Raw genomic sequence first — 13,068 nt, 5'->3', positions numbered from 1 at the left:
TGGAACGATGGAAGCTCGTAATGTTTAATGCTGGCTTTGATAATAATTCCGGTGCCGCCGTGGGCTTTTCTACTGGGATGTTGGGTATGGTAGAAGTTATAACCGTTTATTTTTAGGTAATTTTTGTCGGTGAAGTGAGTTTCAGATATGAGCATTACGTCGATTTGTTGTTGTTTTAAGAAGAGTTCTAGTTTGTATTTGTGTTGAGCTAGACCGTTGGCATTCCAAAGAGCTATGCGTCTTGGTTTTATTTTGTGTCGGGGTGTATTAATTTATCCATGAGGAGTGTTAATAGCGATAGTAAGTTATTAATTTGTTCTGATTGTTTTTCGATTAATTTTTCGAGTCTAGAGAAGTTATCTATGTTTTGTGAAATGGAAATACTATTTTGAGAATGGTCCCTATGGGTTTTCGGATTGTTTTGATGTCCTTGTACTGCTTGGGCATAGAACATTGAAGTAGTAGAGAATTTTTTAGGATTGAGTACTTGGTTGGTTACCTCTTTGGCTCTGGGTTTAGGGTACTTATTTGTGTATAAGGTTTTGTAGGCTGAGCAACCTTTATAGTTCACAGGGTGGTCTCCTTGACAGAGGATGCACTTCGCAGGGGTTTATAGAGATTTAGTGCACTGCTCAGTAGGGTGTATACCTGCACATTTAACGCAGCGGCTATTATGGTTGCAGTATTTCTATGTGTGACCGTGCCTTTGGCATCTTTTACATTGCACTATCTCTTTTTTTTATAAAAGGAGGTTCGAATTTGACTACCGAGTTCATTAATCGATTGATGTTATAAATTTGTTTATTGTTTGGCTTTTGTTGTAAGTCTATGAAAAATAAGGATAGCGGGTTTTTCGAGATTCTATGTCTTATGTTGCTGATGTTTGTTACTTCGTGGCCATGATTTAGGAGTTCGGATTTCAGTTCGTCCAAGTTAGCTGAGTGGTGGATGTTGCGTAGTACCACTCGAAAAGGTCTTTCTTGTTTAAGTTGATACGTGTGGTAGTTTGCGTTTAAGGTTTTTAGTAGCTTTGTTAGTTTTCTATAGGAGTCTGGGTTAGTCGGCAGAATTTTGACTTGGTTATTGTTTATTTTAAGTTTGTAATTCTCTTTGTTAATATCTTTCGCAATGGACTTTACCATTGTTTGAATGTCGATGACATCGTCAATGAAGATGAGCGAGGGAGGGGGATTTTTACGCATATTTTGGTTAGTTGGTGTTTCAGCTATGTCCATGGAGTCGTTTGTGGACTCTCGTATTGCGTATCTATTATAGGTACTGTTGTTGACTGTTCGTTTTGGCTAATGTTTGCGTTTGTTTTAACTATTTCTAGCTTACGCTTTTTAATGCTTTTAGTGTCGAATGTTAGGAGGGATATATTGTCCTTTTGCCACAGAGGAGGTAGAGCGGTGCAGTTATGGCTCAAGAGAGCCGGTCGATATACTTGGGCCATCATCGATCTAGTTAATTCAATTTGAAATAATTAGTCGAGAGGCTATGATTCGGATCAGAAATTAGGAGCGTTGGATTTTCCATTAGTTAAGAAAGACTTGGATTAAGTCTGATTCGAATCACTTTCGACGGATGGGTGTCACGTGTTTTTTGTGAACTTCACAGGGCACTAGACACACGTCTGCACTTCGGCACTCAACAGGAAACTGAACTGGTTTATTTCCTCTTTTTGGTATACCTCATTGAGATGGTGACGAATGCGCTGCAAACACCACGTGACCCTATTCCTGGTCCTCTGGAAGCGGTTCCACACCTCGCTGCAGGCAATGAAATTTATGCTTGGTCCCTATTACGGTCGTATTCACAGGTCTAAAAACTCCAGTGGAAGGAGTAAGACTGTTAATATCGGGAGTTGTGTTTTACAAATCGATCACTGTAGAACGCTGCGGTCGAGAAGTTAGGATTTTGTAAATACAAAATTAAATAATGCAATCTTTTGATGAAAGCATCTAAGGTAAAATATATGAAGTAAATCACTAAGCTTGCTCAATGACTGAACTAAACTACTTTTCATCATTTTTCACCATTTATATAAAGCAAATTATCACGTTCCCAGTTCGTACCGGCGCAAAATTATCTCTAATTATATACGACAATGGTCATAGCTGGCTCTATTACTAGCTGTGTCGAACAACGTGATAACACCGCATCAGGAATCCTAGTTTCAGTTCGAGAGACAAAATTATATATAAAGGTCTGGGAACTCCCGTGGTGAGGGTAAGGCTCTTAGTGATCTGACAATGTTGATTAATTTGTCCGCAGCAGACGCTTGAATCGAGAAGTTAGAATTCATTGTGTGACGCCATCATGTAAAAATACTGTCTCTTTTCTCTCCTTTATGTAATCGTGTACTTGACTCACAATGGATAGAGTAGCAGAAGGCGTGAAAGGAAAAAGTGGCACCATGATAATGATAATACAGACCAACTTCCATCTCAAATATATGATTATTATGATTATATTATCATTATTTTTTTGTATCCAACTAATGTGTACCAAATGTTATATAATATAAGTATTTTTTCATTATTAAAAACCTTTGTAAGCTCTAAAATTACACTATCATTTTACCTTTACAATAAAAAGTTTAATAACATTGAAGTGTTTCAATCGTGTGTGATATTTTGGACATAATATTATTTACATATATTATAGCTAGAGCTAATAGTTACGCCATTTTTTAACGAATTAAACAAAATTAAAGACAAGTTTACTTTTCAATATACGAGTCAAATATAAAGGTATTAAATATAACGTGTACATGTTTGTTTTGAAAGTTGTAATTTTGTTAAATTTTTTTGTTGGAAATAATGATTCATAATCAATATTCATCTAACAGTTTTCTGTGACAAATGAATAAATGAATGAATGAATGAATGAAATGAAATATCGCATTTGTACTTTGTGACGTCGAATGCCAAAGTTACAGTTGCAGAAACTTTTTCGCGAGCTGTATGAACCCGCTGTCGCAGAAATCGTCCTCTCTTATCACGTGGAAACTATAGCCGATCGTCATATGCCCCAGTTTCCCCGTCCTCGAGGATTTCTGCATAGACGATTCGGTATACGATATAAACCTTAGGCGTCTACTGACGCTTACTAGCTTACTAGCCATACTTCGCGCCTATTACTAGGCACACCGTCGTGCCTGCACTGTAAGTTCGGCGTAAAAGCGTCTTATCGCGGGCCAGGTTAAATGTACGATGAAAGCACCTCATAGTTAAAAGATTGCAAATCCGTAACGTCCGTGAGAAAATCGCCGCGAAATAATTCTGCGCCGCTACGAACCCGGAACATGACAACTTACTCTAAATAAATGATAAAAAATTATGAAAAGTAGTTTAACTCAGTCGTTGAGTATCGATATTGATAATATCGATATTTTATTCCCGATATTATATCGATACTCTGAGTATCTATCAATACATATCGATAAAATTCAAATGTATCGGCATCACTAATACATAGGTCTGAAAACTCCTACGCTGGGATTAGTTCTAGATTTGAGGACAGAAAGTTTCTTGTATTGTCCATCGCACACAAGGCGCTAATGTTGAGTAGTTAAAACAATTTCAATAAAGTACCTTGTGGTAGAAGTAACCAAGTAAATTTTTTACAATTTTTATAATATTTTATGAGTAAGTATACATTATTTATTCATAAACAATTCTATGTGTGGTTAAATTTCATTTTAGGGAAAACAAAATTATGGCCTTGTACACTCTATTGTTTCGACTACTCTGCAGTAACGTCGTTAGTGGCGGATTGGAGAAACACAAGTCACCGCATAATCGCATCTTCCACCGCGGGAGTTTCAAGACCAATCGTCCAATATGGTTCGATCGTGGGCACGATCATACAAACAGGTATCCATACATGCTAGGAAAACCATACAAAAATTGACTCGTGTTCAGTCGTGAAAAATCAACATGAAAAGTCGACAAATGTCGCGTTCTTGCGAGACAGACAGAGACGGATGAAGTACCCTAGTCTGAAATATTCATAGCATACCACGCATACGCAAAACAAGAACTTTCTTGTCTTCCATGCTGATTTTCCATAACTAGTCAAGACTCAATGTTCGAACAGTTTCCCTAGGCATTGGTATACGAGTGTCGAGACCTGTTTAGATCGTTGGATCGTGAGCAGTATGTATAGATTTCCTTCAAACCTTTATGAAAAATGTTATTTGACAAATCGATTCATATAATAATAATAAGGGCATATTTTGATACTTTACGATGTTGCAATAAACAACAAAATTCACCGTCTAGGTGGTTGTCACGTTAATGAAAGCTATACAATACGCTATACAATACTTTTGAATTAGTGCGAATGGATTCTCAAACTTGAAACCGCTATATTTTCTCTGTATTCATCGAGTATTATGTATCAAAAAAGTACAGAATAAATTAAAAAAGGAATGATTCTCAAAGGAAAAGTTTATTCAATTATAAAATTCTATTAATTAACAATGTTATATAAATTAGAACCTCGATTTATTTAATGCTGATGTAGCGATGGCAGGATGCATAAAACTTGCGCCAAGTTTAAAAACTATTTAATATTTATTTACCACATTCGTATAGTACATATAAATGTTATTGCTACAATAAAATATTTTTCTGTTGACCTATAATCTTTCACTTGATTTATAAATTATTCGCACATACATATATAATTTATTTTAAATACCTTTTATTTTACAAAACAAAGAATATTATCAGTTTTATAATGAGAACGTTTGTAATATCAGGAACGCATATTTGAAACGCAGTGTTGTTCTGTACAGTTTCGTTTAGCCAGTTTAAATATAAGTCTACTCGGCAATACACGCCTGGCCAATTAGGACGAGCACAACCTTTTCCCCATGAAATTATTCCAACTTGCGTACCATTGCATAAAAGTGGGCCACCACTATCACCCTGAAATTTATTTCTTTTACGAAAAGGATACCTAGGTATAAAATAAATTTGAATTTAAATTGTTACAAACTTGACAAGCATCTCGTCCACCTTGTAATACGCCTGCGCATAAATGCAACTTACTATCTACTCCTGAAACTGGACATTTTTCCGGTGGAATCAAAGGTAATTGGACACTACGAAGGTAAGTACCAGACCCTCTCTAAATAAAATTATTTGGCTGTACTAGAATATTTATTATTCCTTATTAATTTAATGAAATCTCTTATTAACCCGTTCCCTGTAAACATTCAAGTTCAGATTTAAAATCACGTTTTTAAATTCAAATTCAAAATCAAAATCATCTTTCTAAATTGAAATGCGTTACCACAAGCAAGTTAAAAGTTCTTCTATTCTAGTCGATTTATTACTCACTGTCGAAGTTAGAATTATACCGTAGAGTCTATAGTCAGAAACGAAATTCGGAATATGAACAACAGGAAAAAGTCATAGGAAGAAAGAAAGAACTATAAAATACAATACAATAAACAAAGTAAGTAGAAAACACAAAATAGGATGAGAGCATATCTAGAGAAGAAAATAAAATTGGAAGTAAACTTCATTTTTTTTCTGTTCAAAGAATTAATGAAATTCAACTTTAGATTTCCACTATACGATCTATATTTACTCTGTATTCTTTCATGTACTCTATTCCATATTCATGCTTCAAGCACTTGTGGATTTTCTACGCTTCGTACAATACAAGTTTAAACAGAATGTTTCTACGCTTGTCAATCAATAAAACAATTTTTGTAGATGACAGTAAATAATTAGATGCGATTAACTACGTACATTGGATCCAGGAATGTGTCGTCCCCAGCCAGCCACAGTGCAGGGGTCGGTGTACCTTTGGAAAATGTCTGCGTCATAAGCAAGAGGAAGGGTGATGTATTTCACGTACGAGTTAATATGAAAGGGGTTCCGAAGCTGGATATAAAAATAAACACAACAATAGAATGAAAATGATATTTCTCATGAATTTCATGTCTTTGTATCTTGTTTCATTTTTCCTTTTTCGTGTTGTTTTATTTCATTCTTTATTCTCTATTTTTTATATATTTTATGAACAGAGAGCTTACTGAAGTTAGATATAAAAGAGAATTTTGAAAACAGAGTAACAAACTATTGATCTAATTTGGCTGATTTTCCTTTCATTCATTCCTTTTTCTCTTCTTTTCTCTTAAATTTGTTTTATTTATCTTATATGTAATTATTATTGCATATAATTTACATACGTATATATACACTAATTTATATAAAAGGATTTCATTATTGAAGATATATATATATGTCGGAGATGAAAGGACACCGAAGCCTTTCCTTTGGAATTTTGGGAAAACCCCTTAACACTTTAATCTGAATTCTACCACAGCCGTAATTAAGCAATTGTTGTCATTCAATCCAATTGTATTTGTTCGAGATTTGTGATAATGAGCTTTTGGGCACGAGGCGACAAACAGTCGCCGAACGTAGCCGCGGTTAAGGGATGAACGTTTTGCCTAACAAAGGTATAGGGTAACGGTATAGCTCTCCTTAAAAAGAAATAGTTGTAGCGGCACTCGACAGTAAACATTCCAACGGTTTCTGTCCCGTGTCTCGCCACACGCAGACCCTATTCTTCGGGTAAGATGATTACCAGATGTCGACGATCCTTAGACACGAATCCGATGATCTCGTGTCCTTAGACACACCCCATCATAGTTTTCCTCTGCAGCATCATCGTGACGGAAAGTCATTCTCTCTCGTGAGTTCTCATTAACGAGTTACATAACGTCTTTACGCTCGGTGAATATTTTTTACGTTTTAACAAAGAGCTAGTTTAGTAATACTTGTACCATAGACAAGTAAATCGAGTCCGACTTAAACTTTGAAAGAAAGTACATTTGTTATCCCGTTGACCGCGGATTCGTTATCGAACCTAAGACCATTGTCATTAGTGTCTAATCATCACTGTTACTTGTCAATTCTGCAATATCCACACTTGTACTAATAATCATATTTGTACTAGTAAATATCTTCTCTATTGCATAACAACAATGTTTAATCCAAATGAAGATTCATTACACGCCCCTAACCCTAATCATAATGCGAACCCGACATATATATGTCGAAGATGAAAGAACATCGGGACTTCTCTTTTGGAATGTTGGGAAAAACCCCAATACCCTATAGCTACACTTAAGTAATAAAAATAAGAAGTAGTTTTAATGCTCTAATCCGATTTTATGACGATGGGCTTGGGCTCGAAATGACATAGCGGGTCACTGAACGTATCCACAATCACGGGAGGGACGTTTACCTGACAGAGGGATGGAATGATTATATGGCTTTCCTTAAAAACAAAGATTGACCCGAGAGGTGGGGAGAGGAATATATAACCTCCACTTGGATTTTGGTAGAGTTCATGCAGATAACTTTTACTTGTACGTGGAGTTATACGTGTATCGCATTCGTCATCCCGTGGACCGTGGATTCGTTGTCGAACCTGAATTCGTTGTCATCAACATCTTGACCATCGCCGCTATTACTTATAGCCTCTTGTAGTGCCCACATTTGTACCAATAAATATCAGCTATATCTGCGATGGTAAATTTGAGCGAAGGTTCATCGAATGACCTAAGGTTCATCGAATGGGGACCTAACCCAAAATTCCAACCCTAATCCGACATATATATATGAAAATGAAACAGTCATCGATCGAACAATCTACAATTAGTCGAAGATCTCGACTTGGATTCTTTTTCCTTTCTTATTCTTTTCATAGAATTTACAGCCGCGTGTAAAATATATACATATAAGTACATATATATTTCTGCAGCTAAAAGCCGGAAAAAAAACACAAAACAAAATAAAACACAAATCATCTGTAATAGCTCAAATTGGTTCCAAATTTTAACTTTATAACTTATTTTTTCTTTTCCTTCTAATTTTTTGCAATTTTTGTATACATATATGTATGTACAACATTCTACACCTTTGAATCGGTGGAATTCTGTCGAAAAAGTTGATTGCAAAATTGATCTTGAGCACCATCTTCAAGATTAAGTTTTTTTATTGCGTTGTATAATATCCATCCCGAGGAACAAAAGTCTGAAAAGAACCATTGGTTGTAGATGGACTTCATGGAAAATGATAAAAAAATGTTATTATTGCTGAAACCGATCTTAATTATGTAAGTTTTACATATTTAGTAAAGCATGTAATCGATATTATCATTTGTTTGTTTGCTGATGCATATTGATATTACAATTATGAGAAAATCAAATGTTTCGATGCGTTTCGTACTTCTGAGGAGTAAAATATAATATGAGAATGTAGAAAAGTCCAATTCTGATGTAATTCCCGGAGTATCCAGCGACAATAATTTCTTCCACTAGCGTGGGCGTTATTCCGGAATATCTGTAGTCATTTTTCTTATTTATTTTCTTAAAATTAATTATAAATTAATGTGAATTATACAACACACTATATGTGGCATACCGACGCGATGAGCAATGCAACGTAAACCTATTACTGAGTATAAACGTGCAAGTGCAATGACTTGTTCTTCCGTAAGCCAATGCACACTTATTTTTTTATTAACGTGGAGGAAATCTGCTTTGACACCAGACCGCTTCTGGGGAAAAGCGGCGTGGTAGTGCCGACTAAAACCTCCACGATAATCGTCACGGCTGCGATCGAGAGAGGTCTGGAAAGCGGCGTGAACGACACACCGGGCCGCCCCCGCCCGACAAACCCCGAGGGTGGAGATAAATCTCGCGACACCTCAGGACCTGCAATTCGAACGGGGGAAACCCGGCGAGCACCGCCGCTGCTGCCGCCGAAATGGTGCGAAAGCCCCTCACTACCCTGATGGCCGGTGAGCCGATGGGCCCGCGCGCACCCAACGAACGGTCGCCCATCGCGCCGCCAACCGCCACCTTCAACAAGATGTAGAGATGGTCCGAGAGGGTCTCCTCCGGGAACACCTCCTAACCGGAACCACGGGGGGGGAGCGGCAGGGTTTGTCCATGTGAGGTCCACTATGGTGTCGTCCCGCCACGCCACGCACGTGATGGACGACACCCGGTTCATAAGCCGGAGGTCGAGTGCGGCCGCCCAGTCCAGTACGTCGCGCCCCCTTCCGTTGGTCCTGCGGGAGCCCCATGCCGTGGGGTGGGCGTTGAAGTCCCCGAGGACCAGTGACGGGCAGGCGCCCAAACGCCTCGCGCAAGCCGCGTGACCGCCCAGGAAGCAGGCGTATTCTGTCCGGCTGATGTTGGGCGACACGTAGACGGCCACCACAGCCAGGTCGCCCCATTTCACGGCCACGAAGCCCCGTCCCTGCTCGATCACCGAGCAGGAGGGGCTTCTCGCGATTCCGGTCCAGAATATGGCGACCGGGCCGATCAGATCCTCAGCGCCCCGTGACGCGTCGGGAATGCTGTACGGCTCGGCCACCGCTGCCAGACCGATCCGCCGCTCCGTCAGGCTCTGGAACATTAAGTCCTGAGCCCGGCGGGAGCAGTTAAGATTGCACTGAAGGAGCAGTTCCTTCTCCTCTTCTTCCGCTCACGTCGGGCAAGGGTCCGTCTCCATAGCCTCCTCCGGGCCGTTCCCCTCGCAATCGGTGTGTCCGACTTCTCCGTCCTTTCTTCTGGCCTTCGTGGGGCCAGTTGACGGCGGCATCGTTTCCTTCCTCGTCGCCGCGTTCCCGCTGTCGCCTGGAACGGTCCTTGCTTCCTGTGCGGCCCTCTTTTTACGGGCAGGCGGTTTGCATGCCGGTGACCCCAAACGGTGCGACGCGGGCAGTCCCAGGTCCGCGCACAACGGACACTTAGGTACTCGCGCCGAGCAGTCCCTGGAACGATGTCCTTCCGCCCCGCACCGGTAGCAGCGCTCCGACCGGTCGGCCGTCGATGTGCAGTCCCGGAGCACGTGACCCGACTCCATGCACCTGAAGCATTGGAGTCGGCGCGCCGGGAGAGGGGAAACCCTTGCCGCTCTCCTCCTCTGCTGATTTTTCTGGCCGCTGTCAGCGGGCAGCGTAGCCACACCAACCCGAGACCCCGAGAAGCGGAGCGTATAACTCCCACGTTGATCTCGTCGACGTGGCAGCCCCCAGCCTCAGCAACGGCGGTTGCCACCTCCTCCGGGGTGACCGAGTCCTCCAGTCCGATCACTTTTAGCTCGGCCGTCCTTCGCGGCACGGTTACCTTTGCGGGCAAGTCCTTCAGCGTGGCCGCCAGTCGCTCGGCCAGTCGCGATGCTTTGGTCCCAGCGTTCTGGCCTGAGATTTCGAACAGCAGCGCCCCCGTGATCGCCCTCCTCGGTCTTAACTCCATGATGTCGAGTTCGGAAACCTTGACTTCCCTCTTCATCATCGACATCGCATCCCTGTACGTGAAGCCCGAGCCGCCCCTCATGGTGAGCGATACCGCGGCACACCGTGGGAGTCGGGGAAGGCCCAGCGCTTTCTCGCCGCGCAGGTCTCGCCCACTAGCGTTACGTCTCTTTCCTGTCCCGATAGCTCCGGATCCATCGCCGCTGCTCGCTCCTCGCATGGATTCCCTTCCCGTGCGAGGGCGCACCGGCGGCCGAGCGGCTACCTTGCCCTTGTTCCGCCACTACCGGTCGCCGTCCCGGGGGTCAAGGCCCCTGTTCGTAACGTCGATGACTGAAAAGACGACGATACCCGTCCCTTGGTTCTTGCGTCCTCGGTCGGCGCATGGACCGTTGGAAGAGGTTGCGTCGTTGTCTTCCTGTTCTTCCGCCTCGCTCTCCCTCTTCCTCCTCCTATGATGGTAGTGAATCCTGTTTCGTCGGCCGACGACTTCACGGTCGACAATCGTGCTTGTACGGTTCTTGCGGCGACGCCAGCATCCGTAGCCGGGGGGATCGCTCCCCTGGCATTATTTCTCGCCAACACTCCTCCAACTTACGGAGGACAGATTCTTGAGATCCTCTAGTGGATCTCGAGGTCCTAGACCACCGAATCTATCCGTTTTCTTAGTTTTTGTATTACTCCCCGACCTGTCGTGACAGCGGAAACGGCGCGACGTTGATCAGGGGTGTGGGGGAGGTGGGGGAGGGGGACCCATAATCGTTCCCATTGGGACCCCGGGAGCATTTTCTTTCGTCCCCCTCGTAGATGTGATCCCCACCTCTTGTCCTTCACCGTCGTTGTTATCATCTTTAGCTGCCCTCTCCGTGCATTCCTTGGTCAGCCGTTCCACCGTCACTCGGAGACGACTGACCTCTCTCTCCAGAAAGCACACCCTCCTTCGCAGTTATGCGACGTCCTCCTCTTCCTGATCGTGGGTCGGTTCCGCGTCCTTCACGGTCACTTGCTTGTCGATCGGTCCGATCCTTATTTCGTCACTCCTCGTGTCGTCGCCACCGTCGGCACACCGCGGATGGTAGAGGTAGAGGAATACACAAAATTCATAGAGTCACCCTCTGCACATGAGAACTCCAACTACTCCCTATAGAAAGTCACAAAAAAAAAAAAAAAAAAAATAAAGAAGCCAATAAAACTAGTCCCAGCAATCAGAAAAGCAGGCAACACATGGGCAAGAAGCAACGAAGAACAAGCTGAAGAATTTTCCAACCACCTAAACAACACATTTACACTACATAATATCAACAATAGCAACCACAATAGTATACGGACGAGGATGCGCTAACCACTAGTACATCAGCTGACAAACACTACACCATACCTAAAACAACAGCACAAAAAATTAGAAACATAATCGAGAAAACAAAAAATAATAAAGCACCAGGAATCGACCTAATCAATGGTAAAATCTTGAAAAACCTTCCGCCAAAAGCGATAAGACAAAATCACAATAATATTCAATGCAACACTAAGAATTCAATACTTTCCTAAACTATGGAAACCGGCACGGATCATAATGTTACCTAAATCAGGCAAAGACCCACATCAAACTACATCTTACAGACCAATATCACTACTTCATGTGTTTTCTAAAATACTAGAGAAAATAATATACGACCGCATAAAACCAATAATACAGAAGGAAAAATTAATACCAGATCACCAATTTGGCTTCAGAAACAAACACTCCACGATAGAGCAAATGCACAGACTCACTAATGAAATAATACTAGCATTAGAAAACAGACAATACTGCACAGCCCTCTTTATGGACATCGAGAAAGTATTTGACAAAATAAACCACGAAAGCCTACTTCAATCAATCAGAAAACAATTCCCGGAGCAGATGTACCATTTAATAAAATCTTACTTAAGCAGCAGAACCTTCGTAGTAAAAATTAAAGACACATACTCTGAAGTCAAAGACATCAAGGTAGGGGTTCCGCAAGAAAGCGTCTTAGGACCAATACTATATGATACACACTATACACGGCCAACATACCAACAATTACCAATAGCAAAATACTGACATTCGCGGACGACACAACCGTACTAGTCACGCACACTAACCCAGAAACAGCAGTCAAATTACTACAAGAACATATCACAAAAATAGAAAAGTGGCTGCAAGATAAACAAATAAAAGCAAACCGCGATAAATGCAACCATATTACATTCACACTGCGAAAACAGAGACCACCAAAATATCCTACTGAACAGCACGCACATACCGCAAACAAGGAAAGTCAAATACCTAGGACTCCACCTAGAAACACAATTCACATGGAAACAGCATACTAAATCAATAATAGACAAAATACAGACAACAAAGAGACAAATGCATTGGCTAACAAGTCGAAAATCCAAATTAAGCATAGAAAATAAATTAAAAATATACAAAACGATCATAAAACCAATCTGGACGTACGGAATACCACTATGAGAGACAGCAGCAATGAGCTATATAAACAAAATAGAGACAATACAAGCTAAAATTCTTAGAACAATAGTAAACGTCCCATGGTTAGAAATGAGGACATACGGAAGGACCTGGGAATACCAACGGTCAAAGAGGAAATTAGCAGATACGCAGGAAAATACAAAGAAAGAATAGGAACACACCCAAACCGGCTAGCTGCTGAAACGATCAACGCCTCAAACATGGATAGAAAACTGAAAAGGAAATACCCAGCAGACCTCACAAAGGACACA

The 13,068-nt window shown here is 41.4% G+C and overlaps 1 protein-coding gene across 1 annotated transcript; it reads right to left on the bottom strand.

Moving 5' to 3' along the window:
- Nucleotides 1-4,796: 4,796 nt before the first annotated feature.
- Nucleotides 4,797-9,915, bottom strand: LOC126873526 (uncharacterized). The gene is made up of 2 exons (XM_050634497.1): nt 5,008-9,915; nt 4,797-4,937 (listed from the first exon to the last, which is right to left on the bottom strand). Exon 1 carries the CDS (start codon nt 9,456-9,458, stop codon nt 8,544-8,546), a length of 915 nt encoding a protein of 304 aa, XP_050490454.1. The 5' UTR covers nt 9,459-9,915; the 3' UTR covers nt 4,797-4,937; nt 5,008-8,543.
- Nucleotides 9,916-13,068: the final 3,153 nt, after the last annotated feature.

The sequence above is a fragment of the Bombus huntii genome, chromosome 2 (assembly GCF_024542735.1).
Source record: "Bombus huntii isolate Logan2020A chromosome 2, iyBomHunt1.1, whole genome shotgun sequence".
NCBI lineage: Eukaryota > Metazoa > Arthropoda > Insecta > Hymenoptera > Apidae > Bombus > Bombus huntii.
The sequence above is the reverse complement of the archived record's forward strand: the minus strand, read 5'-3'. Positions and strand labels throughout refer to the sequence as shown.

What these genes read in the sequence shown, in the direction of transcription:
- LOC126873526 (XM_050634497.1), bottom strand. Translation starts at nt 9,458, where the DNA reads ATGTTCCAGAGCCTGACGGAGCGGCGGATCGGTCTGGCAGCGGTGGCC.